Below are 27,788 nucleotides of genomic sequence, written 5' to 3'. Positions count from 1 at the left end.
CGTGGAGAGGTGTAGTGATGTGAAGCTGCAGCTACGAGATATCCTGGCAGCGGGGGGAGTTATTGGTTAAATGTTGTTTTTTAAAGAATAGATTGCTCCCCATTTTTTTTTTTGTCTTTTATGCTTCTCAGTCTTTCCTTTATGACCTGCTCCCTGTTTATAATTTGTTCCTGGTTTTTACTTAAAAAATCTGTCAGATAAGTCTCTCTGTGTAAACGCACCCTTAGACGAACAATGAATAGAAATCCTGCCTGGGGGCTTTCCTAATGATGAGGAGGGAGGTTGAGTAAGAAGAGAGGTGTCTCAGACCTGGGGCAAAGCCACTCTAGACCACACCAGTATGACAGTGCTGCAAGTTTAAAAGATAATTGTTAGCTCTAACCAAGGCTCTGAGCACATTTTAAAAGAGACGACCGATAAGGATTTGCTCTCTTCAAACGAATTGTACTATTGGTTTGGTGGGGTGGGTTGGTGGATACAGAGTCTCTTAAAGAGACATACCTTCCTCCTCGGCGCTCTGTGCACTGAAGGGGGATATCGGTATCCAGGCACCATCATACAGGAAATGAAGCCAACTGCCTCTGGCTCCATTCCCAGTGTACTGTACTGGGAACCAAACAGCTGATCGCACAGCACCCCTGCTGATGAAGTATTTATACTCTGTCCAGTCCTACACAGAATGATAATAGTGAACCATCGTTAACCTCATTTACACATACTTTCCATTAATAATATGTCTCCTCTCCTATATATGCTGTGGATGTATCCACATATCCGTGTCTCTACATGCCCTCCATATATGTTGCTTTTCTATGACGCTAGCCCTAGTGTATACATGCATACCTGTGATATACAACTTCACGTTGTAAGCTCCATTGAGAACAGTGTGAAAAAATGTGAATAATAAACCATCTGTACTATCTCTTTCTTTATAGTTCCTTATCACTACAGGGGTAAATCTGGATTATCTGGATGGGGTGCATACAGTGTTTGGGGAAGTAACTGAAGGAATAGATGTGTTGCAGAAGATCAATGAGACGTTTGTGGATAAAGACTTTGTTCCTTACCAAGACATTCGGTATGACGAAAAAAATTCAGTTTTTTAATATATGCCATAAAAAGTTTAAGAATAAATCCTCAGGATAGGAAAGCAGTATCTGTGTTTGTTATGCACTATTTGGTTTGATTTAGCACTAGCACTTTATTGTGGAATTTGGTTTGATTTAGCACTAGCACTTTGGTGTGGAATTAGTTATTCGTTTACATATATGAATTATATTTTTTTGCACTTACAGGGGAACTCCACATAAGAAAAACTTGTTTTCTATTAAAAGTACATTTAAAAAGTTAGACAGATGTGTCTATACAATGTGTTACCATATTTGTACGGTTCTGCCACACTGGTAGCTGATTGAAATCCAGGAAGTGAAGAAAAATGGCCTATGTGCCAATCCACATTGTCTCCTGCTCCCACTGCTATCCCACCTTAGGAGACAAATATTCCATGCCTCTGTCTCACATTGTGTGTGTTTGCTAGGCACAGGCTGATGATGCAGACAGGGGCAGGGCGTGATGTCACAGGAGGCTTGGTTGGATCCCCCAATCCCCTGAGTGATTCACCATCTCTGACCGGCCAGAAGCAGGTGCTGCAACTTTGCTGATTGTGCAAAACTCTGCAGTGAAATTAGGGCTGTGTTCACACAGTACTGCAGCGTATTCACAAAAATAATGCAGTAACACAATTAAATGATGGTTAATGGCACAGAGTATCAGAGCTGGCACTGCCAGTCCCACCTAGACAAAAACAAGGCATAAACAGTATATCCCATGTAAGATAATATCGGATAAAGTCCTTATTGTGGGGCTCAACCTCAAAGATAAAAGATGCTTGATCATAAAATGTGTGTAGATATGAAAAGGAAAAAAAATAAAATTAAAACAAAAAAGGTCTTTAACCCCTTAGTGACCGCCATGCTGCCTTTTCATGGCGGCCACTAATGGGCTTAACGGCGGACGCATCGGAATAAATTGCCGCCTAGCGGCGGCAGAGCAGTGGGTCGTCTGTCAGTGTGACAGCTGATTCCCCCCTTGAAACTGCCCGGAGCGGAGGATTCTCCACTGCGGAAAGTTTGACCCGTTAGGTGCCGCTGTCAAACCATGACAGTGGCATCTAACGGGTCCCGGTGGGTCCCGGTCGGCGCTGTGGGGCACTTACGTGATTGCGATGTCCCGCAGCGCCGACCGGTCCTCCGATGTTTCCATGGTGATCCCTGGGTCCTTTTTAAGGCCCCCGAGGTCACCATGGAAATGCCTTATGCTGACAGGGGTGGCTGTGGCTGTTGCCTGTCAGCATGAGGCATGATACAATACATTGCAGTACATTAGGTACTGCAGTGTATTGTATGAGTGATCTAAGTATTTTACACTAGTGTACAGTAATGTACACTAGTGTAAAAGTGAAAAAAAAGTGCACCAAACACAAAACATCCCCCCAGCCCCCCCCCATAATAAAAATTCATTACATTTCCCATACACAATAAAACATTACATAAAAGTGATAAAAAAACACAAATTCTATACATATTTGCTATTGTTACGTCCGTAACAACCCAATCTATAAACTATATCAATAATTATACCGCACGACACATGCTGTAAAAAAAAAAAAAAAGTACCAGAATAGCTTTATTTTATCAATCCACTTTAGAAAATATGTCAAAAAAGAGATCAGAAAGTCATATACATATAAAACTTGGTATCAATAGAAACTACAGATCTTCACGCAAAAAATAAGCCCAAAACCAGCTCTGTCACGCAAAAGATAAGAACGCTATGGATCTTGAACTGTGGCGACAGTTTTTGTGGGTTTTTGCTAGGAAGATAGTTTCTATTGCGCCAAAGTGGTAATAGTTAAAAAAAAAACTATACAAATGTGGTATCCTCGAAACCGTAGTGACCCAGAGAATACATGTATTATCTTATTAGTGACCGCCGATACTATCTCTAATGGGCTCTATCCTGCTGCCATCAACTCTTTATGGCGATGGCACAGAATAGTGCAGCAGCGCCAGTAATGCCCGCAGACCCCTCCTCTCAGCTATCAGAGGTAGCTGAGGGGTTGGGGCAGAGTGTGGGCTCAGTCCTGGCCAGTCCCCTCACCGACGATCGCCGTTGTTACCAATATAACGGCGGCCACCGGTAACGTACATTGCCATTGCAGCTCAACGCTTTCATCGCTTCTCACCGTGAATATACTGTGAGAGGAGATGAAAACATGTCCCCCCCTGTCCCCAGGATTAATCCTAGTGACCTGGTCACTGACCCTCCCCCCCCTGGGCGGCCATCTGATCAAAGATGGCCGCCGCCATCACTGTGAACAGACTCTGTTTACAGTGATGGATTCCTAAAAATGATTAAAGCTCCATTCTCTCCACCATCGGAGGTGGCGGAGAGCATGGGGCAATGATTGGGGACCACCCACACTGATCGCTTGTTTCAAATGGTGTCGGCACTTTTTTACCCCTGTCACCAAAGTCAAGTGACCCAGATTGCCCGTAACCTCCCCAGATTGCCCGTAACCTCCCCAGATTGCCCGTAACCTCCCCAGAGTGCCCGTGAACACCACCAGATAGCCCATCACCAACCCAGATTGCCCGTAACCAACCCAGATTGCCCGTAACCAACCCAGATTGCCTGTAACCAACCCAGATTGGCACAGACTGCTCATAACCACCCCAGATTGCCCATAACCACACCAGATTGCCAGTAAACTCTCTTCTGAGCCCTGCTGTGTGCCCATACAGTGGTTTATGCCCACATATGGGGTAACATTGTACTCAGGACAAATGTTGACGTGCTTTTTCTCCCCTGTTCCTAGTGAAATTGAGAAATTTCAAACTAAACAAACTTGTTCATGGAAATTTTTTTTCTTCCATTTTTACGGTCTAGTTTTCAATACTTTCCTCCAATACCTGTGGGGTCAAAATGCTCACTTCACCTTGGGGTGTGGTGAGCATTTTGACCCCACAGGTATTGGAGGAAAGTATTGAAAACTAGACCATAAAAATGGAAAAAAAAAATTTCCATGAACAAGTTTGTTTAGTTTGAAATTTCTGAATTTCACTAGGAACAGGGGAGAAATTTTCAAAATCTGACCTGTCTCACTTTATAGCTCCGTAATGCTTTAACATATGCTAGCGATTCTGAGATTGTTTTTTTGTAACATATGGTACTTTATATTAGTAGTAAAATTTGGTCACTATCTTTTGTGTTTTTTTGTGAAAAACATAAAAATATCATGAAAAATTTGAAAAATTTACACTTTACAAACTTTGAAATTCTCGGCTTCTAAAAAAAGAAAGTCGTATCACATAAATTAGTTACTAGGTCACATTACCAATATGTCCTCTTTATTCTGGCATAATTTCGTAAACATATTTTACTTTTCTTGGGTATTAAGGGGCTTAGAAATGTATCAGCAAATTACAAATTTTTTTAGGGACCAGTTCTTTTTTTAAGTGTGTTTAGGAGGCTTGTATACTTGTAACCCCATAAATGACCCCATTTTGGAAACTACACACCCTAAGGAATTAATCTAGGGGTATAATGAGCATTTTAACCCTACAGGAGCTGGAGGAAAGTATTCACAATTAGGCCGGATTTTTTTTTCCACAAGCAACAGGAGAGAAAAAGCACCCCACAATTTGTAACGCAGGTCCTCCTGAGTACAATGGTACCCCATATGGGGGCGTAAACCACTGTATGGGCACACAGCGGGGCTCAGAATGGAAGAAGCGCCAATTAGCATTTTCAGTGCAGATTTTGCTGTACAAGTTTTCAGGCTCCAGGTGTGTTTGCAGTGCCCCTGTAGTGCCAGCAGAAGAGAAACCCCCCAAAAGTCACCGCATTTTGGAAAGCGCACCCCTCAAAGCAGTCATCTTGGGGTGCAGTGAGCATTTTGACCCCACAGGTATTAGAGGAAAGTATTCAAAATTAGACAGTAAAAATGAAAAACTAGACTTTTTCCAATAATATGTTTGTTTAGTTTGAAATTTTTCAACTTCACAAGGAAAGGGAGAGAGAACGCACCCCAAACTCTGTAACGCAGGTTCTCCTGATTACAACGGTACCACATATGTGAGCATAAACCACTGTATGGGCACACAGCAGGGCTCAGAAGAAAGGGAGCGCCAACTAGCATTTTCAGTGCAGATTTTGCTGAACAAGTTTCCGAGCGCCAGGTGCGTTTGCAGAGCCCCTGTAGTGTCCGCAGAAGAGAAACCCCCCCCCCCCCAAAAGTCACCCCATTTTGGAAAGTGCACCCCTCAAAGAAGTCATCTTGGGGTGCAGTGAGCATTTTGACCTCACAGGTATTAGAGGAAAGTATTCAAAATTAGACAGTAAAAATGAAAAACTAGAATTTTTACAATAATATGTTTGTTTAGTTTGAAATTTCTCAACTTCACAAGGAAAGGGAGAGAAAGCGCACCCCAAAATCTTTAACGCAGGTTCTCCTGAGTACAAAGGTACCCCATATGTGGGCATAAACCACTGTATGGGCACACAGCTGGGCTCAGAACTGAAGGAGTGCCAATTAGCATTGCAGTGCAGATTTTTCTGAAGAAGTTTCTGAGCGCCGGGTGCGTTTGCAGCGCCCCTGTAGTGTCTGTAGAAGAGAAACCCCCCAAAAGTCACCCCATTTTGGAAAGGGCACCCCTCAAAGAAGTCCTCTTTGGGTGCAGTGAGCATTTTGACCCCACAGGTATTAGAGGGAAGGATTCAAAATTAGAAAGTAAAAATGAAAAAAAAAAGATTTTTTTTCAATAATATGTTTGTTTTAGTTTGAAATTTCTCAATTTCTCGAGAAACAGGAGAGAAAATGCACCGCAATATTTGTAAAGCAGGTTCTCCTGAGTACAACGGTACCTCATATGTGGGCATAAACCACTGTATGGGCACGCAGCAGGTCTCAGAAGGGAAGGAGCGTCATTTTGCTGGTGCAAAACCACAGCTAGTATCGATTATTAGAATAGCGCAGTTGCTAATAAATTTTTTTTGAAATGAGATTACAGGTAATCTGGGGTGGTGACGGGCAACCTGAGGGTGTTTACTGGCTATCTGGGTTGGTTACGGGCAGTCTGGGGGTGTTTACTGGCTATCTGGGGTGGTAACGGACAATCTGGAGGTGTTTACTGCCTATATGGGGTGGTAACGGACAATCTGGGGGTGTTTACTGCTTATATGGGGTGGTAACGGACAATCTGGGGGTGTTTACTGGCTATCTGAGTTGGTGATGGGCAACCTGGGGGTGTTTACTGGCTATCTGGGTTGGTTACGGGCAATCTGGGGGTGTTTACTGCCTATCTGGGGTGGTAACGGACAATCTGGGGGAGGAGTGACAGGCAATCTGGGATGGTTACGGGCAATCTGGGGTGGTTACGGGCAATCTGTAGTGGTTATGGGTAGCCTGTGGCAATCTGGGGGTGTTTACTGGCTATCTGGGGGTGTTTACTGGCTATCTGTGGTGGTTACGGGTAATGCGGAGTGGTTACGGGTAATGCGGAGTGGTTACGGGTAATGCGGAGTGGTTACGGGTAATGCGGAGTGGTTACAGGTAATCCGGGGCACTTGACTTTTTATCCTGTTACCAATGATTTTTGGTGACAGGGGACAAAAAGTGTCGGCAGCATTTGGAACAAGTGATCAGTGGTATATAGTATATACCACTGATCACTTGTACCAGGACCACATGGGCTAGTCCCTGATCATTGCCCCATGCTGGGTCCTCTGGTACCCTGGGTCCTCTCTCCAATACCTCTGGTAGTGGAGAGAATGAGTTTTTGATCTTTTTAAGGGTATAAACACACTTGCTGTATCTGCAGCGAGTTTCTGGCTGCATATTCGCAGCGAGACTCGCTGAGGATCCCAGCCATGTGTACTCAATGGCAGAGAAACTCGCAGCAGGGATGTACATCCCTGCTCCGAGTTTGTCCGCAGCTCGCCCCGTTAACTTCCCGGCCGCGGGACACTATATACTAGCTAATCCCAGCTACGGGGCTCCTGACGTCTTTATGGCCCGTTCAGCCAATCAGTGCTGCGGTGGGGCAGCGCACTGATTGGCTGAGCGGGACGTGCCGGGAATCAGCGAAGGACCAGATGATGTATAGTCGGGACCAGATGATGTATAGTCTCCGGCGGGGGGTTAACGGGTCGGCCTTTGGACCCGTTAACCCCCCGGGTCCCTGCTGCGAGTTTGTCTGCCATTGAGTACACAGGGCCGGGATCCTCAGCGAGTCTCGCTGCGAATACGCAGCGAGAAACTCGCTGCCGATGCGGCAAGTGTGTTTGTACCATAAGGAATTAATCTCTGTGAACACTAAGGTTATTTCGGGGGGGACAGGGGGGGGACATGTATTTATCTCCTCTCACTGTGGATTAACGGTGAGAGGACATGAAAGCATGCAATGGCAGTTACCGGTGGCCGCCGTTATACTGGTAATAACGGCGATCGTCGGTGCGGGGACTGGCCGGGACTGAGCCCACACTCTGCCCCAACTTCTCAGCGACCTCCGGTCGGGGCTGCGGGCATTACCGGCGCTGCTGCACTATTCTGCGCCATCGCCATAAAGAGATCCATAGCGTTCTTATCTTTTGCGCGACAGAGCTGGTTTTGGGCTTATATTATGCGGGAAGATCTGTAGGTTCTAATGATACCAAGTTTTATATGTATATGACTTTTTGATCTCTTTTATGACGTATTTTCTAAAGCAGATTGATAAAATACAGCTATTCTGGTACTGTTTTTTTATTTTTTTTACAGCGTGTGTCGTGCGATATAATTATTGATATCGTTTTATAGATTGGGTCGTTACGGACGTAGCGATACCAAATATGTATAGGATTTGTGTTTTTGATCACTTCTATGAAATGTTTTATAGTGTATGGGGAATGTAATGCATTTTTATTATGGGGGAGGGGGGGGCTGGGGGGGATTGTGTTTTGGTGCACTTTTTTTTTACTTTTTTACACTAGTGTACATTACTGTACACTAGTGTAAGACTTTGATCACATTATACAATCCACTGTACTGCTTCTGCAGTACAGTGTATTGTATCATGTGACCATCCTGCTGACAGGCAGTAGCACAGCCACACCTGTCAGCAGGATTGCTTATCCATGGTAAGCGCGCGGCCTTCATTAGGCCCCTGGAGTTACCATGGAGACGTCAGGGGGGGGGGGCAGACGGCGCCGCGGGACCTCCGATCACGGAAGTGGACCTGCGGCACAGTCCGGTACACATGACAGCGGCATCTAACGGGTTAAACTGTCCGGAGCAGAGAATCCTCCGCTCCGGGCAGCTACAGGAGGGGGTCAGCGGTCACCCTGACCGCTGATCCCCTGCATTGCTGCCGCGGCCGGGCGGCAGTTCGTTCAGATGCATACGCCTTTTAACATCGGAATAAAGCCCATTAGTGGCCGCCGTGAAAAGGCAGCACAGTGGTCACTAAGGGGTTAAAATCGCTTATACTACTGATTTCTGCAGTAAAAAAAAAAAACATGGGGGGGGGGCGGAGCGAGCTGCCGATGGAGTCAGACGTGTGAGAGAGGAGCTCCTGCTCCACACAGTAAAGGTAGAGACCCTAACAATTCCAGCTCCACCGTTCATGGGAAAGCTACAGAGGAAACCCTCCCTGACCACCCGGACGACACCCTCCACCCGGCTGCGGTCCTCCACGCTTGACCGGTACCTGCTTAAGGACCCCAAGTCTTCTCCTCTCCCTGTCGGGCGGCCCGGTCATCAGCCGCTGCGGAGATCGAGTCGGGCGAGCTCCAGATCACTCAGCCTCCCGTCCGGGTCCCCACCGAACTCTCCGGGGCTCACATCGGAGGCGGAATCAGAGGCATTACCGGTGGGTGACTCCATTCAGCCCCCGGCGCAGTGTACAGCCCGTCTGCCGGCGCCATCTTGCCACGTGGTACAGCCCGCCACGCAGCTCCTGCCTGCTTCCACTCCCTGCCTCCAGCGCACCTCGCCACCAGAAGCTCCGGTGCCTGCAACGGGGACGGAGGTCACGGTCCCCTCGCTGGGTGAGCATTCACAGCCCCCAGCACAGCGGACATCCCCGCCGTCAGCGCCATCTTGCCCTGAGGCGCAGTCTGCCACGTGGTCCGGGTCTCCCTCCCCCGTCATCACAGGAGACTCAGAAATAGAGGAGGACGTGACTATTACCCTCCAGCACCCCACTAATCCCGGTGGGATCACACAGCAAGGTGGGACATCCTGCGCAGGGGCTGTGATATCTCCTGGCCATCCATTAACCCCAGCACAACTGTCTGTCCTGCACCCCATGGACATGGCTGCAGCTCCTAAACCCCAGAGGGGGGAAAAACATCGTCAACCTGCTCCGGTGTCTGGCTGGATGCAGCAGGATCCTGCCTCCTCTCACACAGCCTGCTCCCAGGGTCCTTTATCACTACCAGGACCTGGCTCCAACGCTGGAGACTCTGACTCTGATTCCTGTATGCTGGGGGAGGGCTCTCAAGCCATACTTCGTTCCTTGCTTGCCCAACTACCTTCTAAAAATGACTTTTTCTCCTTACTGACTGAAGTTAAGGAAGCTTGCAGGGCAGAAATATCTGCAGTACGAAAAGATATTCAACACATGGCTAACCGAGTGGATTCCCTGGAAGAAGAACATGACTCCACTCGTTCCTATATTGCTCAACTACAACAAACGGTCACCTCACAATCCTCAGCCTTGAGCGAGATGCAACGTCACATGGAGGACCTTGATAACCGTGGTCGCCGCAACAACATACGGGTTCGGGGTCTTCCCGAAGCCACGCATGATGAAGACCTCCATGAAACCCTTGAAGCTATCTTCAATAACATTCTGGGTGAACCCTCCTCTCATCATATTAAGTTGGACAGAGCCCACCGAGCCCTAAGGCCGAAATTTACTTCTGGCACTCCTCGGGACGTTATTTGTTGTGTGCACGATTTTGCCCTAAAAGAACGGATTATGTCCAAAGCAAGGAACCTCAGGAACTTTGACTTTGATGGCGCCCCGATCCAGCTCTTTCCCGACCTTTCATGGATTACCTTGCAGAAAAGACGCCTTCTACGCCCTTTGCTATCAGTACTTAAGGACCATCAGGTTGCTTATAGGTGGAACTTCCCGTTTGCTCTACATGCTCGTAAAGACGGACGCTCTGCAGTTCTTAGAGATATTGCGGACCTTCCTGGTTTCTGCGAGGCTCTAGAAATCCCTACTCCACATGTAACTGACTGGACGGTGGCTCCTCCACCTCCGCCGCCTCCTACAGTCTGGCAACAGGTTTCCCAGAAGAGACGCCGAAAGGGCCCGCAAGGACCATCACCTGCATCCTCCTCGAGATCCTCACCTCGTCCTCCGACTTGAGCCGTGAGCTCCTGTGATGGCTGAAGCTCTAACATTACCTTGTTTCCCCAATATTAACTAGGGTTCTCTTTTCTATTTTCTTTATAGTTATGTCTTGCTACACTTTTTCTACATACTCTCACTTCTTTTACGCTATACATTACTGTGTGGACCGGTCTCTTGTTCTGGTCTTTACCTATGTTCTCTCCCGTCTTGGCTCTGTCCTGCCTCTTCCTCCCCCTACAGGACTCAGTTTTTGTTCTTGAAGCTCAGATTGATCTGCATATTATGTGTGTTGATCTGCCTCTCCTTGTTTGCAGTCCTCACTCATACAATGGTAGTATGGGTTTTTGGCCTTGTGCCGCAGTGTTGTCTTATGTCTCTCTGTGTAGTTTGTTTTGTCCATGTCTTCCCCCCTCCTTCCCCCTCCCCTCTTTCCACGGTCTATCTCCTGATTCTTTTAGATCGAGCATGGGTAAGCTGTCGTGGACTCGGCCAGTATGGGACGGTGATCATACTGTAATGAGTGAGTATATACATACTATAGGTTCTCTTCCTATCCGCCCTAATGGTTAAGTGTATCTCTCTTAATGTTCATGGCCTCAATTCTAATGTCAAAAGACGTCTGGCATTGAGAGAATTGAGATCATTACAGGCTGATGTAGCGTTTCTTCAGGAGACGCATTTTGATACATCTGCTACCTTCCGGTTTGCCCGTCACTCCTTTCCCCAAGCCTTCTCGTCCTCCTCGGGTCATAAACGTGCTGGTGTCGCCATACTCATCTCCCGTCATTGCCCCCTGCAAGTTACTTCGTCCTACTCGGATCCTGGGGGGCGGTTTGTTATAGTGGAGGGTTCTCTACAGGGTAACCCACTTCTCTTATGCAATGTCTACGCGCCCAATTCCTCTCAAATTCCTTTTCTCCGTAGGGTCCTCAAGCGTTTGGCAGCGTATCCAGCTGCGCCCCGAATTTTGGGGGGCGATTTTAACCTCCCCTTTTCGGGCACTCTAGATAGACAATCAGCTACCGGACAACCCCCGGCTTCTAGCTTGTTACGACTCTCCACAGAGTTCCGCAAACTTATCCGCCAATACCAACTCTATGATTTATGGCGTATTGGACACCCTACGGAGAAAATGTTTACATTCTATTCCCACCCACACAAAACGCACACCCGTATAGACTATCTATTTGGCAATATCCCCGCGGTCCGCCTCCTACGAGACACTACTATTGAACAGATCTCCTGGTCTGACCATAGCCCGATCACGGCCTCGCTGGCTTCCCTAACCACTCCTATACGTCAATGCCACTGGCGTCTTAATGAGTCGCTATTGAAGCACCAGGTTACGAGAGATTCTATCAAAGACTGCATCTCTAAATATTTCCTAGAAAATGAGGGAACAGTAGACTCTCGTTCCATGTTATGGGAGGCTCACAAGGCCGTAATTCGAGGGCATTGCATTTCCGTCAGCTCCAAAAAAAAACGGGACACCTTAGCCAGAATCACTGAAACTAAAGCTAATATCCATACATTAGAACAACAATTAGCTGTCCGGGCAACCTTGGGGGTCCTGCGCAGACTAGTAGCCGCCAGAGCCCAGCTAAAGGACTTGCTACTGTATAAAGTGGAGCGCTCGCTGGTGTATTCTAGGCAGCGCTTCTATGAAAAAGGAAACAAGGCTCACACGCTTTTGGCCCGGATGCTTAGAGATCGGGTGGCGGCGCAGTCTCCACAGGCCCTGAGGGACCATTTAGGTACTACTAAATTTCACCCAAAGGACATAGCCTCGATCTTCCTTAAATACTTTTCTCGGCTGTATTCTCTTCCCTCATCCTTACCCTCGGATCCGGGGGCTCGCACTCGGAAACTGAGGAGCTTCCTGGAATCTTGTCACCTGCCCACTTTATCAGCGGAGGCCTTAGAGTCCCTGAATGCCCCCATCTCGGCTGAGGAACTCCAGGAGGTTCTTAAATTCTTGCCGGCTGGGAAATCCCCGGGTCCCGACGGTTTTACTTATCTCTACTATAAAACTTTTGCTCTTGAACTTTCTCCTAAACTACTTGATCTCTTCAACTCTTTTCTCACCGGGGAGGCTGTCCCCTCTTCCATGCTCCACTCTTTTATCACACTCATTCCTAAACCTCATAAGGACCCGCTTGAGTGCTCCAACTATAGACCGATAGCACTGCTTAATGCGGACCTTAAACTTTTCACCAAAATATTAGCCAATCGTTTGGGCTTCTGGCTACCCTCCCTGATAGACAAGGATCAGGTTGGCTTTGTTCTGGGGCGGCAGGGCGGTGACAACACCAGAAGGGCTATAGATATTATAGACGCAGTGAATAAACAATCTGACCAGGCTCTATTACTTAGTCTGGATGCTGAAAAGGCTTTCGACCGCCTGGGTTGGCCTTTCCTATTTGAAACATTGAGGACTTATGGGGTGTCGGGGCCTTTTTTGACAGCGATTGGGAGTCTTTATTCCAATCCCACTGCGGCTATAAAACTGCCTCACCAGTTGTCAGAGCGCTTTGCCTTGCATAATGGCACCCGCCAGGGCTGTCCGCTGTCTCCCCTGCTTTTTGTCATGTGCATTGAACCCCTGGCGGCGGCCATTAGGTTGAACCCGGACATTAGGGGGGTAAACATCCGGGGTCGAGAGTTCAAAGTCATGCTCTTTGCGGACGATGTCCTCCTCACCCTGTCGGAGGCCCTTACCTCCCTGCCAAACCTGCAAAGTCTCCTAACTACTTTTGGGGAATTATCGGGGTATAAGGTTAATGCCACAAAAACTGAAGCAATGGCCTTAAATATCCCCAACCAGTTCAAAGCCCACCTTAAGACTACTTTCAATTACAAGTGGACCACAGACCATATCAAATATTTGGGGATCCGCCTCACACCCACATACCCATCGCTATATGCTGCCAACTTTGTCCCTCTATTTCGGGAAATCAGGGCGCTGCTATCCAGGTGGGAATCGCATTATATTTCCCTTTTGGGCCGCATCGCCTCGGTCAAAATGACCATCTTGCCAAAAATCCTGTATCATTTTGAGACACTCCCTGTGAGGGTCCCAGTGAAAGAAATTAAGTCTATTCAAACTGCTATATTCCGATTCATATGGGGGGGTAAGAGGCACAGGATCCCCAAATCGGTGATGATGAGCGGAAGGTCTCGGGGTGGTATGGCGACACCAAATCTACTGCATTACTATTGGGCAGCCCATCTCCGTCATATCCCTTGTTGGGCGACGCACCATGCCTATAAAAAATGGACCCAGATTGAAAAACTCTGGCTAGCTCCCTTTCACCCTAATTCTTATTTGTGGAGTTCCTCCCCTCCAGCTTGGCCGACGGGCCCCCTGTTAGGGCCGATCCTATTTACAAAACAGATCTGGTCTTCCTGTGCAGACAAATTTAAGTTATATTCTAAGAATTCCCCATTGACCTCCTTTCTCCTGACCCCATCGTTCACTGCTAGCCTAGACTCCCATGTAGTTCGAACATGGGGAGACAGGGGATTGTTTCAGTTTGCAGATGTGGTGGATCCCTTGACGCGCACTTTACTCTCCTTTCCCAGACTCTCAGATAGATCTCACCTTCCTAGGACTGAGCTCTTCACACACACTTGTTTACAACACTTTATGACGTCCGCCATGGGAGCCGCCACAGTCTCTAAACCTACGGCCTTTGAGCAACTATGCAGGGGGGGCACCTCTACGAAGGGCCTGATTTCTGATATTTACAAAATTCTAAGTACTGAAGGTAGGGAGGAGGCGGTCAGGCATAAATATATGGATACGTGGGAGAGGACGTTATCTAAGTCCATTTCCCCTGAGTTGTGGGAAATTATCTGGAGTAGAGCAGCCAAGTCCTCAATATGCACCACCTATAAGGAGGTACACTATAAGCTTCTAATGCACTGGTACCACACCCCTGAATTACTACACAGGCTCAATAGGTCGATCTCCCCAATCTGCTGGAGATGCCAGAGTGCCATTGGCTCTCTCTTTCACATTTTCTGGTCCTGCACGGGCATCTGTGGATACTGGTCGACCGTCCACACTCTGCTTACCGATCTTCTGGGCGTCCAGATCCCGTTAGACCCTATGGCTTATTTGCTTAACCTCACTCCTAAGACTTTAGGGAAAAAGCATACTAAGCTGGCACTTCAGATCTTGACTGCTGCTAAGACCTTGATCGCCCGAAACTGGAAAAAAACTACGCCACCTTCCACCCTTGAGCTTGTTTCTAGGGTGAAGGAGATAAGGTCCCTGGAACATCTAACAGCGTCTCTGAATAATACGCTTCCCATGTTTGATTCTGTGTGGTCACCATGGGACGCCTATTGCTTGAGATCTGGCTATTCATGTTGAATGTAGACCCGACAGTCTCACCTCCATGCGGCTTCTCTACTCTCACCCCCCCCCCTTCCCTTCCCGTTTCCCCCCCTTCCCTGAGTGTCAATTCCTATGTCCTTGTTATGTGTGGCTAGTGCTGCCTTAGATTGAAGGTTCTAGCGTAACCTGTTGAACTTTAATTTGGTTTGCTACTGATTTCCTCATGGCTGTGTTCTAACCTGTGAAACTGTTCACGATATACTATTTTCCTGCACTGAACACATTCCATATGCTCTTCGTTTTACATCCTTTCCTGCTGAGTTCCTTTTGCTGTCTCTGCATTGTTGAGGAAACTGCATTGTTGTTTCTGTTCTGATTTATATTATGCTGTCCATTTGTTCTTTGTTAATATAATGGAAAACTACTTAATAAAAATTACAATTTAAAAAAAAAAAAAAAAAAAAAAAAAATGACAGTTACGCTTTAACTCCCTGGTCAGATGGATTAAAAAGGAAATCCGTATCTGACAATCCCGCTTCTTGCCTTTTTTACAGTGATTCCCTCAAGACAGCTTTGTCAAACAGCTGATCAGAGTGGTTGTTGCCAGTCGGGTATTGATGGCCTATCTTAAAGGGATATTCTGGGAAAAATTAACATTTCCTATATCCACAGGGTAAAAGGAGATCGCGGGCGGGGGTCCTACTCTTTTCTCCGTCTTTCCACAAGAATGAATAGAGCTGCGGGTCATGTGCCCACCCAGGGCTCTATTTGTAACAGTCTGCAGGGTCCAATACAGAGATCGCCGGAAGGTTCAGGGGTCGGACCCCCTGTAATCTTTTTCTCCCTATCCTGTGACCCCTATTTGCATTTTGACGTGTGGTGGCAATGATGTCACGGATGGGGCGGGGCTAAGTGGTGCTAGAGGCGGGGCGATGTGGCACATAGGCCGCGAGGCCCCTCCCACATATACCAGTCCACAGGTGATAAAAACTACTTTTTACCAGAACAAGCTTCATGAGGTGTGATATAAAATAAGTAATGAAAGCTGTAACATTTACCCTTTACACCTGTGGAGAGCAGTCAAAATGCAAATAGGGGGTGACAGTGTCATTTTAACCCTTTAAGGACAGAGCAAATTTTGATTTTTGCGTTTTCGGTTTTTCCTCCTTGTGCATAAAAGGCCATGGCACTTGCATTTTTCCACCTAGAGACCCACATGAGCCCTTATTTTTTGCGTCACTAATTGTACTTTGCAATGACAGGCTGAATTTTTGCATAAAGTACACTGCGAAACCAGAAAAAAATTCAAAGTGTGGTGAAATTGAAAAAAAAAACCGCATTTTGTTTATTTGGGGGAAATGTGTTTTTACGCCATTCGCCCTGGGGTAAAACTGACTTGTTATATATGTTCCTCAAGTCGTTACGATTAAAACGATATGTAACATGTATAACTTATATTGTATCGGATGGCCTGTAAAAAATTTAAACCATTGTCAACAAATATACGACACTTAAAACCGCTCCATTCCCAGGCTTATAGTGCTTTTATCCTTTGGTCTATGGGGCTGTGTCAGGTGTCATTTTTTGCGCCATGATGTGTTCTTTCTATCGGTACCTTGATTGCGCATATACGACTTTTTGATCGCTTTTTATTACAATTTTTCTGGATTTGATGCGACCAAAAATGCGCAATTTTGCACTTTGGGATTTTTTTGGGCTGACGCCATTTACCGTGCGAGATCAGGAATGGGATTAATTAATAGTTCGGGCGATTACGCACGCGGCGATAGCAAACATGTTTATTTATTTATTTATTTACTTTTATTTATAACCTGGGAAAAGGGGGGTGATTCAGACTTTTATTAGGGGAGGGGGATTTTTACTAATAATGACATTTTTTTTTTTAACTTTTACACTTATACTAGAAGCCCCCCTGGGGGACTTCTAGTATAAGTGCTTTGATCTCTCATTGAGATCTCTGCAGCATAGATATGCTGCAGAGATCCATGAGATAGGCACTCGTTTGCTTTCGGCTGCTGCAGCCGGAAGTAAACAAGTGCCGAGCCGGGGACGGCGCCATCTTGGAGCGGTCCCCGGCCGGCTTCATTTACGGAGATCGCTCCTCCGGGATAACATCCCGGAGGAGCGATCTCCCCACTAGACACCAGGGATGACGCTGCGTCCGGTAATCTGATGCAGCTGTCAACTTTGACAGCTGCATCCGATTACTGTATTAGCGGGCACGGCGATCGGACCGTGCCCGCTAATACCTACAGTCCCGGGCTACACGCGGCACCCGGGACCGGCGCGGTTCAGAGCGGGGCCGCCGCGCGGCCCCGCTCTGAACTCCCTTACCGGCATCAGGGCGTAAATTTACGCCCGATGTCGTTAAGGGGTTAAAGGGAACTCCGGGTAGAGGTAAAAAAAAAATTAAACTTCTGCAGAAGCATATAACAATACTTACCTATCTATCCCAGATTTGAAACTACCAAAAATCTATTTGTTTTGGGGGGTTTTGTGTTTCTGTATTTCCTGGTTGAGCAGATGTACTCAGTACTACAGGTTCCAGAATGCAATGCTTTCCCTCAGCTGTTCCATCACAGTCCCCCACCCTGCACATTCCCCACCCAAATCTGTTGCAGAACATTTAGGCTGTGTTCACACGCAGTTTCATTGTGTTACTGAATTATTTGCAGTACTTTTTCATTTCATTGTGGTCCCACCCCCTAGCACGCTGTATTCTCTACCTGTAATGCTGATATTGGAATAAAGCAAAGAACTTTTTAAATAATTTTTTTCCCCTTTCCACACACATAATATGATCAAGCATCTTTTTATCTTTGAAGTTGATTCCCACAATAAGGAAGTTATCCGATACTATCTTACATGAGATATACTGTTTATGCCTTGTTTTTTGTGCAGGTGGGATTGGCCGTGGCGGCTCTTATACCCTCTGCTGTTTAGCATTATCTAATTGTGTTACTGCATCATTTTTGTGCAGATACTGCAGTACTGCAATGACACTAAAACATGTGTGAACACAGCCCTAATTTCTCTGTAGACTTTTGCACAATCAGCGAAAGTTGAAACACCTGCGAGCAGACTGAGACTAGCAGACACACACAATGTGAGACAGAGGCATAGAATATTTGTCTCCTAAGGGGCCTATTCCACAGTAACGATAATTGTCCCTATTTTGGCCCGATTACTGTTCGATGAAATAGCTAGAACGATCAGCCGATGATTGTGTCATCGGCTGATCGTTCATTTAGGGCCAGACCTAAAATCATCATTCCCCCACCGCGCATCGCTACGGTTGAATAGCGGTGCGCGGCGGGCGACCGACGATTTGAGAAGCAGCAGCAGTAATACATTACCTGTCCAGGCTTCTTCTCAGCTCTGTCTTCATCCCCGGGTCCCGCGTGCTCTATCTTCAGAATGGCCGGTCAGCTGACCGGCCATTCTGAAGATAGAGCGCGCGGGACTCGGGGATAAAGACCGCGCGGAGCAGAAGACCTGACAGGTAATGGCAGTGTGGCAGTGTGGCAGAACCGCACAGATACAGTAATATATTGTATAGACACATTTATATAACTTTTAATGTACTTTTTATAGAAAACAAGTTTTTCTTATTCAGCGTTCCCCTTTAAGGATACGAAAACAGACTAAGGGTGCTTACAGCATCTGAAACGCATCTGTGTTTTTCTCGGGGTAGTATCGTCGTGTGAATTTGATAAAAAAAAAATTTCTCATCTCCACGCATGTATTATGATCGAGCATCTTTTATCTTTGAAGTTGAGCCCCACAATAAGGATTTTATCCAATATTATCTTACATGGGATATAATTTTTCTATCTCGTTTTTTTGTCGAGGTGGGATTGACAGTGCCCTCTGTGCCGTTTAGCATCATTTAATTGTGTTACGGTATCATTTTTGTGGAGACTCTGCAGTACTGCAAGGAAACTCTAATATGTGTGAACATAGCCCTAATTTTACTGTAGACTTTTCCATAATCAATGAAGTTGCAGCAGCTGCTTCTGTCACTCATTGTCTGCTCAGGTGTACGCTGGAGAGGCTAGTCAGAGATGGTGAATTACTCCGGGGGGTGGGAGACAAGATCCAGCCAAGCTTCCTGTGACATCACACTCTGCCCCCGTTCAAATCTGCATCATCAGCCTGCGCTCAGCAAACAAACAAACTCAATATGAGACAGAGGCATGTAATCTCTGTCTATGACTCTTAGAAGGTGAGGTAGAGCCTAAAACCTAGTGTGTCCACTAATGGGTCTATCTACACGTTATGTTAACTCTTATTTTATTAAATTTTTCCATTTTTCACACAAACAAAAATAGAAAGACATTGCAATGTCATAAGGCAAGTTGTGAAACAGTGAACCATGTATGAGTAATATGTCAGCTGAAACCCATGTGCAGTAGCAAAAAAAAACAACATGTAATCTAGAAAATCAGAGAAAAAGGGCCTCTCCATCAACGGATATATATGATGAGGGCATGGGCATAAAAATGAATATAACACAAACCAGAGGTGAGCACTGAGAAGCACTATAGCGTAACAAATCCCCTAGCCATCCGAATGGGATTAGATGGGATCCTATGAGCTGACTATGCACGTTTGTTTCATTCACGGAGACAGACATACACAAAACAGACAAAATAAAGAAAAATTAGGTGAGACATAAGACAAAAGGCAGAAGACGAAAGAAAAAAAAAAGGAAACCACACAGACGCGCACAACACAAAGTAAACACAAAAACAAGGACTTAAGAAGAAGTCCTGTAACTACAGAGACCTAAACTCTGCAGAAAACGAGTACCTATATCCGGCGCAGAAAGCGCCAACCTAGTTTAGGGACCTAACTAGTAACAGCAGTAGCGGTCCCCCACGAAGTATACACAACAAAATTAGCATATGTTATGCCGCACAAATCCCAATGACGTAATGTGAATGGCCATATCAATAGATAATAAGGAATTGCCTATAAAACACCCTATGAAATATAACGGTGAACCCCTCACTTGTAACAGAGAGGAGGAACCCTGCTGCCCCCCCCCCCCCCCCAAACACACACACACACACAAAATATCACATTACCAGACATGGTGGAAGTGAAAGCTATCCTCTCGTACCACTTGCCAGACCTACATCAAAGGGCTAAGCATGGCAAAAACATGGTGTTAAAACATTGCGAAAAACAAATGGGGAGCCATATGGCCCCAGATCACTCAAGAGGTAAACAAACCAGTAATGTGATAGAAACCCGGAGGGAAAGCATAGGTCATAGACAGTCACGGGAAAGTAAGATGAGAAAGAGAGAAGAAGGAGGAGATGGCAAAAGAAAAAGGCACATCAGAAAGCAGACATGTTGAAAATAGAGCAGCTTCCCGACAGAAGCCACCACAGCAGCAAAGCGTCCATCAACAGTGAAGACAAGGAACGCCTTCAGCCTTCGGCGCCCACCAGATTCAGGGGCATTTGGGAAAGTCTGTTGTCTTCCGGCAAAGAGGGAATCAGTGACCATGCTGGGAGGCGTACTTCAGGTAGGCCCAGTGCACCAAGAAATGAAAGAAGATCCGCAGGTTCTCTGAGGGTATGTCGCCTACCGCCATGTCTAACCACAAGATGAAACGGGAAACCCCACATATAAGGAATCTCCTTGTCCCGAAGTAGAGTTAGGAGTGGCCGTTAAGCGCGCCTTTGAGCCTGCGTGTGCCTCTATAAGTCCTGGAGTAGTGTCAGATGGGCCCCATCAAAGTCTATGAAGTCTTCCTTCCTCGCCTTACGCATAATCTCCTCCTTCACAGAATAGTAATGGAGCCGACATATAACGCCACGTGGCCTGTTAGGGTCAGAACTCAGATAGGATAAAGGGAAAAAAGCGGGAGGCGGCGCCTCATGTGATACCATAGGTACCAATGGGTAAATGGAAAGGTAGATGGAGGCTCACCTTAAAGCCCCTTGGGCTTGTTGTATATCACCCCTTTATGGGGTACTGTGTCCTGTTTCAACTTGGCGTCTGTGTTCAAGAGAAAGACCGGGATACTCCCAAAGGGGCCTGTAAAAGTGCAGGCAAATAGCGGAAAAAAGCGCCAAACTCCTAGATGCCAGCGCTGCCTCAGAGGAATCACAGGAACAATTATGGTAATATTTAAAAGGTTTATTTAGAATACGCACAGAGTATTACGCGTTTCAAAAGCATAAGCTTTCTTCCTCAGATAGTTGTGCATTAGGGTCAGAACTCACAGGTTCCGGATCTGTCTATTTCCAATTCTTTGGACATCGGAAGGGGGGCAGCGGAAGGGGGACGGGCGGCAGCGACTCGGCCGTCCATCCGAAGATGACGTTTGGCACAAGATGGCAGACAGCCCTCGACACGGATCAGGTAATGTATAATGCACCACACCTCCGGGTACACGGGTGGGGGTGGTGGGACACGGGGAACGGGGCGATTCACAGACATAACATACATTACAAAGTTGTATAACTTTGGAATGTGTGTTATTCTGTGAATAATTTCTGAGCGCCGCACTACCCCTTTAAATAAAGAGAACGATCAGCCGATGATCGTGTCATTGGCTGATCGTTCATTTAGGGCCAGACCTAAAATCATCGTTCCCCCACCGCGCATCGCTACGGTTGAATAGTGGTGCGTGGCGGGCGACCGGCGATTTGACAGCAGCAGCAGTAGCAGTAATACATTACCTGTCCAGGCTTCTCCACGCTGTCTTCATCCCAGGGTCCCGCGCGCTCTATCTTCTGAATTGCCGGTCAGCTGACTGAGCGCTCAGGCTGAGGGAGATGAGGGAGCAGGAAGAGGTGACATGAAGGTCAGCTGTTTGTAGACTCTCTGGGCACCTAAAACGCTAATTTCAGGTGTCAGAAAGGTCAGTGCTTATCTATGAACTTACTGAGAAAAGATTGCAGGGTGTTGTTCTTTCCAGGACTGCTCCGTGCTCAGTCACTCCTAACAGCCCCTCCCCTCTCCATAGCCACATAATGGACTCAGAAATCCTGCTTCATCTGATGTAAGGGGGGAGGCTGGGAGATTGCTTTTTCAGTACAGAAGGAAACTGTTTTAGTACATAAAACCTATTACAGAGTTTCTTAAAATCGCTTGTACTATTGATATTTAATGTTTTCAGAAAAATGGCTCTGAAATGACAGTTACGCTTTAATGATGTCTAGTAGCTCCTGTCTACAGTGTGCACCAATACAGTCCTGTATTGGTGGATTGCCTGTGCTAGAAGCTGCTGTTTTGGACACAAAGGGGACATTTATCAATGTTCTGTCCGGAGCGGGCAGGGGAAACTTAGGGGCGTGGCAATGTGGGAGGAGGCGTGGTCTCTTCCCACACCGCATTTATCATGATTTACCCATGCTCGCAGGTGCAAACTGTGATCCAAATCTACACCTGCTAGAAGCAGGTGTAGATTTTGTATGCCGGGTGGAGGTTCAGCCGGCCAGATTCACTGAGAGGCGTGCGTTAGGGAATCCAGACAGGGAAAAGGGGACAGGGCCTAATTTAATCTTCATAAATCACCCCCAAAGTGAGGGTGGATCCATTTTGTTTTTCTGGTACACTGTGGGGAACATTTAAAGCCCTGTGTGTACTGTACAAGGCAGCTCTCCTCAAGATAGTAAGTGATTTACAGCTTCCAGCAACTCATTTTGGCTGTTTAAGGGATTATCTAGCTACTTATAGCTAATAGCTACATTCTTGCAGAAACAGCACCACCCCTGTCCCCAGGTTGTTTGTGTTATTACAATTCTGTTCCATTCACTTCAGTGGAACTCAGTTGCAACCAGCACTCGACCTGAAGACAAGAATGGTGCGGATTCTGGAAGAAAGCGGCAATGTATTTCTAAGTCTGGCTAACCCTATTAAATGTAAAGACTAATGGTGCGTTTACATGGAACGGTTATCAGTCGAATTTTCGCAATAACAATCGCATTGGAGCGATAATCTGCTCATGTAAATACAGCAAACGATCAAGCGACTAGCGAGAAATTGTTTATTGTGATCTTTCAACATGTTCCCAAATCGTCATTGGCCGTTCGCTGAAATTTCGCAGATCGCTTCTTCTAAACAGTCTTTCACCGATTCACCCTAGGTGTGAGATGGGCTTAAGAGATCTTGAAACAAGGAGGAGAGGAGAGCGAGCATGTGATGACAGGGGCTCGAGGGATCCTGCAGGGTTATGGCTGCCAGGGACAGGATGTGGTGACAGGGGCTGGAGGGATCCTGCAGAGTTATCGCTGCAGGAGACAGGACTGTGAAGAGGAGCAACAGCAGCAGCTCTGACAGTGAGTGATTATTGTCAGTGTGTCTGTCAGGCTGCTGGAAGTTGTAAGATAGAGGGTGGGCTGTGTAAGAGAAAGCACAGAGCCCCCCCCCCCGCAGCATGGTTGTTTTTCTCTTTCATTTCCCCCTAAGCAGCCACATATAGTACATGTCTCTTACCTGTGCAGCCAAATACAGTACATGTATCCCCCCTGTGCAGCCACGTACAGTACATGTATCCCACCTGTGCAGCCACATACAATACATGTATCCTACCGTTACAGCCACATACAGTACATGTATCCCCCCTGTGCCCCAACAATGATTAAGGGCCCATTTGTTCTATCCCCTATTACTGCTGCTCTGGGTTCACTTCCACACTCTGAGCTATATACTCTCATCCCCCACACAGCATCCAGTATATAATGCATCCAGGTACATCCTTCAAGTACAATAGCTGCAAACACTGCAACTCCAAGCATTTACTGCTATCTAAAGTCCTCAGGATGTGCTTGGATTTGAAATACAAATGAGCAGATAACTCAAGGGGTTGTCCTGTCTGAAACTACAACTCTCAGCATTCTCTGAGAGCTTCATAAGTGTAAGGCATTCTGAGAGTTGTAGTTATTGTTATTCCAGGAGTTGTGGTCACAGATACGTCGGTGCAGGATGGGACGAGGTAGAGCTGGGCGGTATACCGTAAAAATACCGATACCGTTCCTTGGGCCGGTTAACCGACCTCAACCCTGCCAGGACAGTATCTGCGGTATCCCCCCCCCTCACCCGGCGGCCGCTTGCTCTGCTCCTAATCTCCCTCGCGCTCCGGCTTCTTTGCTGCCTGGCCTGGGTAATACTATTCTGCCAATAGTTCTTCCTGCTGCTGGGGGCTGAAGAGGAGATCTGCAGGCTGCGCACAGGCGTGCTGTGTGCTCAGCGTTGCTGCTGCCGGGCGGCTCACTCATTTCTCCTAGCTTCTCTGGAAGCTGCACAGTGTGCCCTGCCCCCATCTCCGGCACATACAGTGACTGCAGGGGGTCAGGTATAGGTTGGCACCTCTCTCTCCCCCGCACAGGAATCCACGTTGCCCCGTTATCTTTTAACAGGAAGCAGCCATGTGTGACGCTCAGCCTGGGATACTGCTGTCAAATGTATGTGCTACACCAACACTGAGTGACAGGGGCCGAGGATTTCTGTGCGGGAGAGAGAGTGGTGCCCGGTGGAGAAAGGAGGTGCCGACCTATACCTGACCCCAAGTGTATGTGTGTGTGTGTGGGGGGGGGGTCAGGACAGCAAGTGGTAGAGTGACTGGGTGTAGATATTAGTGAGAAAGAAAGAGAGAGAGAGATAAATAGATGATAGAGAATAGATAGGAGATAGATAGATAACTTGTTTTTTTTCTAGATAGATAGATGATAGATAGATATCAGATAGATAGGACTCCTATCTATTTATCTCCTATCTATCTATCTATCTATCTATCTATCTATCAATCTCCTATCTATCTATCCATCTATCTCTCTATCTATCTAGAAAAAAAAACCAAGTTATCTTTCAAGTTATCTATCTTTCTATCTCCTATCTATCTACTGTATGTGTGTATGTATATATATATCTATATATATGTGTGTGTATATATATATATATATATATATATATATATATATATATATATATATATATATATATAATGTGTGTATATATAATATATAAAATCTCAAACAATATAAGCAGCACACTAAACACTAAATGAGCTGTGGCTGCCAGCCGACGAATTCCAGACATTGGATCAAGTCAGCTAGTAAAAAATACTCTGCAGCACTATGATGGTAATACAAACGTAGATTTATTCCATATAACAATGTGCAGCAAACTTCACAAGTAATATACGACGTTTTGGCGTCTCAATTGTGTATTACTTGTGAAGTTTGCTGCACATTGTTATATGGAATAAATCTACGTTTGTATTACCATCGGAAAATACGGTTTTTAAAAGGAGTGTGGCTTTTAAAAGGGGAGTGTCATAATTATCGTTCAATTTATCGTTACCGTGGCTACATGTACGATAAACCGCGATATTGATTTAGGCCATTATGACCCAGCCCTAGGACGAGGTCAGCATGTCGCTTCTGACGGGTTCTTTATTTGGGTGCCCCCCATGATCAATTATATTGGTTGGCCACAGATAACCCCAGTCCCACACTGGGGCCTGCACAGACTTCAGTACACTCCTTTTAGTGGTCCCTGGCATCTGTGCTGCGCTGTAGGTCCCGCCCGAGAAACCAGGACACATGTACCGGATACCCGGGCATACACATGTGTGTGCCTTCAAGGCAGAAAGGTGGAGAAACGAATGGGTTATGGGGGCCCAAACACATTTTTTGCGCAGGGGCCCTTTTCAGTCTGTGTCCAACCCTGTGAAAGACTTTGTAGGCTGATAGATGCTTGTTTATCAACCATTCCTAAAGGGGCCCTCACATTATCTTTAAGTTATGTTGTTTTTTTTCTTTATTCTTCCTTATGTACTTAAGTTAGAAATAGTACTTCTCAAGCAACCATATATGAAAATGGACCACGGCAATGCCTTTTTAAGTTCTGATATGCCTTTTTATGGCAGTTATTATAGTGTGGCATTATAACTTCAGTAAATAATGCTGTATCAATAAACATGTATACAATATTCAACTTCTGCTGCAGATTTGATGCTGTATTCAATCATTTAGTTATGTGATATCTGCAGCAGATCCTGTATGTGTGAATGGATCCTTAGAAGGTGTCTACAATTATACAAGGTCCAAGTTATCAGAAGAAAATATATATAGTATCCAGTTTTTATTCAGTCTGACACAGGAGAGGGTTTTACAAGGGTGATTATTAGCAGAGTGTGTTGCTATAACACTCATTCAGCCAATAATTGGCCTGTGTAAAAGTGACCGATCAGCTGAGGATAAGGTAGAACGTCTGATCCATGGCTGATCCTGTCTTTTTGTTGTGCTGTGTAAAGGTGCTGCAAACTAGTGATGATTTTGCTGATCTGCACTTGTTTGTGATACTTTGGTTGACAAAATTCTCTTTCAAGATTAGTAGTCTTTTAACTGTGTTCATGTGTTTTGCTAGAATAAACCATACTGTAATTCTGGATGACCCATTTGATGACCCACCAGGCCTCCCAATCCCTGACCGTTCCCCAGAACCCACAAAAGAGCAATTAGATGTAAGTATTGCAGTGGTTCTACCCTCATATGGGGTGGTTTATACCCTCTGTGATCGTGCTGCCGTAACCGCTATTTATTGTAATCTCAGAGTGGCCGTATAGCCGCTGACGAAGAAATTGATGACAACAAAGGAAAATCCATTGAGGAAATTGAAGAAGCGCTGGCTGAGAAAGAAGCTAAGACCAGAGCTGTTCTTCTGGAAATGGTAAGGACGCACTTTGGAAAATAATTCTAAAATACCAATTATGAATGTGGACAGGGAGTTATTTCATAAAATGATAACTGGATGCTATTAGGTTGTCATGCAAGAGGGATGCATCACAGTAGTTCGGTTAGGGTACATTTACACATCTGCAACGGACAGATTACCAACCCATTTATTAATATGGCCTATTGCTCATACAAAGTGTAGTAACATAGTTAATAAGGTTGAAAAAAAGACAAACAGTCTATCAAGTTCAACCAACAGTCTAACTTTTTTAATCTAGAGGAAGGCAAAACCCCTTATGAGGCAATTGCCCTTTTAAAGGGAAAAACATACCCTCCCGACTCCAAAATGGTACATTATGCATTATGGACATTAACATGTGAGATTGCCTGATGTATATAATAAAGTGGTGCTTGTATCAGGCTGCCATCAGTCCGTGTAAATATCTGTCATGAGCAGATTTATGTTCCTGCACTGTGTATCTGTCGCAGATCCCCTGTACTGCCCAGTGTACACACGTAATGGTCACAGGAACTTATAGACAGTTGAGGTACCCCTGCATCTGCCGATACTGGAGCAGTTAGGTGGCGGCAGTTTAACCCTGTAGATTTGGCAGTCAGTAAGGACCCCTGTATCTTCTTGGGATCCCCCTGTAGCTCATCAGCTACCCCTTTGTTTGCATTTATGTGTGTTTCTAGCATACCGGCCTCTCAAATTCTCTTTGGAAATCAATTTGAAAAATTTGCCATTAAACGTCTAATGTCTTAAAAAAGTAAAGGTACATTTACCAAATCATGCTGACTTAAAGCGTAACTATAATTTCAGTAGCCAAAAAATTAAATTCCTCAAATAAAAAGCCCTCGTGTTACCCTTTAAAAAGAGCCCTAAACTGCGTTGATAGTGTGTACGCTTGCTGAGATATCACCTGTTGTTTGGCTCAGAAGAATAAATGAATTTTTCTTCTGGCTGAGACAAAGTGGGCGTGGCCTAGGGCTGGGCGATATTGGCCTAAATCAATATCGCGGGTTTATCGCACATGTAGCCGCAGTAACTATAATTGAACGATAATTATGACACACCCCTTTTTGCAAACCACACCCACTTGCCGTGCCAAACTGGCGATATTTTGATTAAAAAAAAGTTAAAAAGAACTCACTGAGCAGCAACCCATGGTTAGTCTATTATCATTATTATTATTTGTCATTATTAGGGGGTCTCAGCAGAGACCTGGACATGTGTATATACAGGTATACACCCTCTACAGGGTATACACAGGTCACAGAGGGATAGGTGTGTATGACTATATGGGGGGGATGGATTGG

The 27,788-nt window shown here is 46.0% G+C and overlaps 1 protein-coding gene across 1 annotated transcript in view; it reads left to right on the top strand.

Moving 5' to 3' along the window:
* The window catches only part of PPIL4 (peptidylprolyl isomerase like 4), a 158,749-nt gene that overhangs the window by 53,960 nt on the left and 77,001 nt on the right, over positions 1 to 27,788 (top strand). The window contains exons 5-7 of the mRNA XM_069955649.1: positions 936 to 1,078; positions 26,161 to 26,257; positions 26,347 to 26,463. Of these exons, the coding sequence (XP_069811750.1) occupies positions 936 to 1,078; positions 26,161 to 26,257; positions 26,347 to 26,463 (357 nt within the window). The remainder of the gene's footprint in view (positions 1 to 935; positions 1,079 to 26,160; positions 26,258 to 26,346; positions 26,464 to 27,788) is intronic.

The sequence above is a fragment of the Dendropsophus ebraccatus genome (assembly GCF_027789765.1).
Source record: "Dendropsophus ebraccatus isolate aDenEbr1 chromosome 6 unlocalized genomic scaffold, aDenEbr1.pat SUPER_6_unloc_1, whole genome shotgun sequence".
Taxonomy (NCBI): domain Eukaryota; kingdom Metazoa; phylum Chordata; class Amphibia; order Anura; family Hylidae; genus Dendropsophus; species Dendropsophus ebraccatus.
Note: the sequence above shows the minus strand (reverse complement) of the source record. Positions and strands in the feature narration are given on the sequence as shown.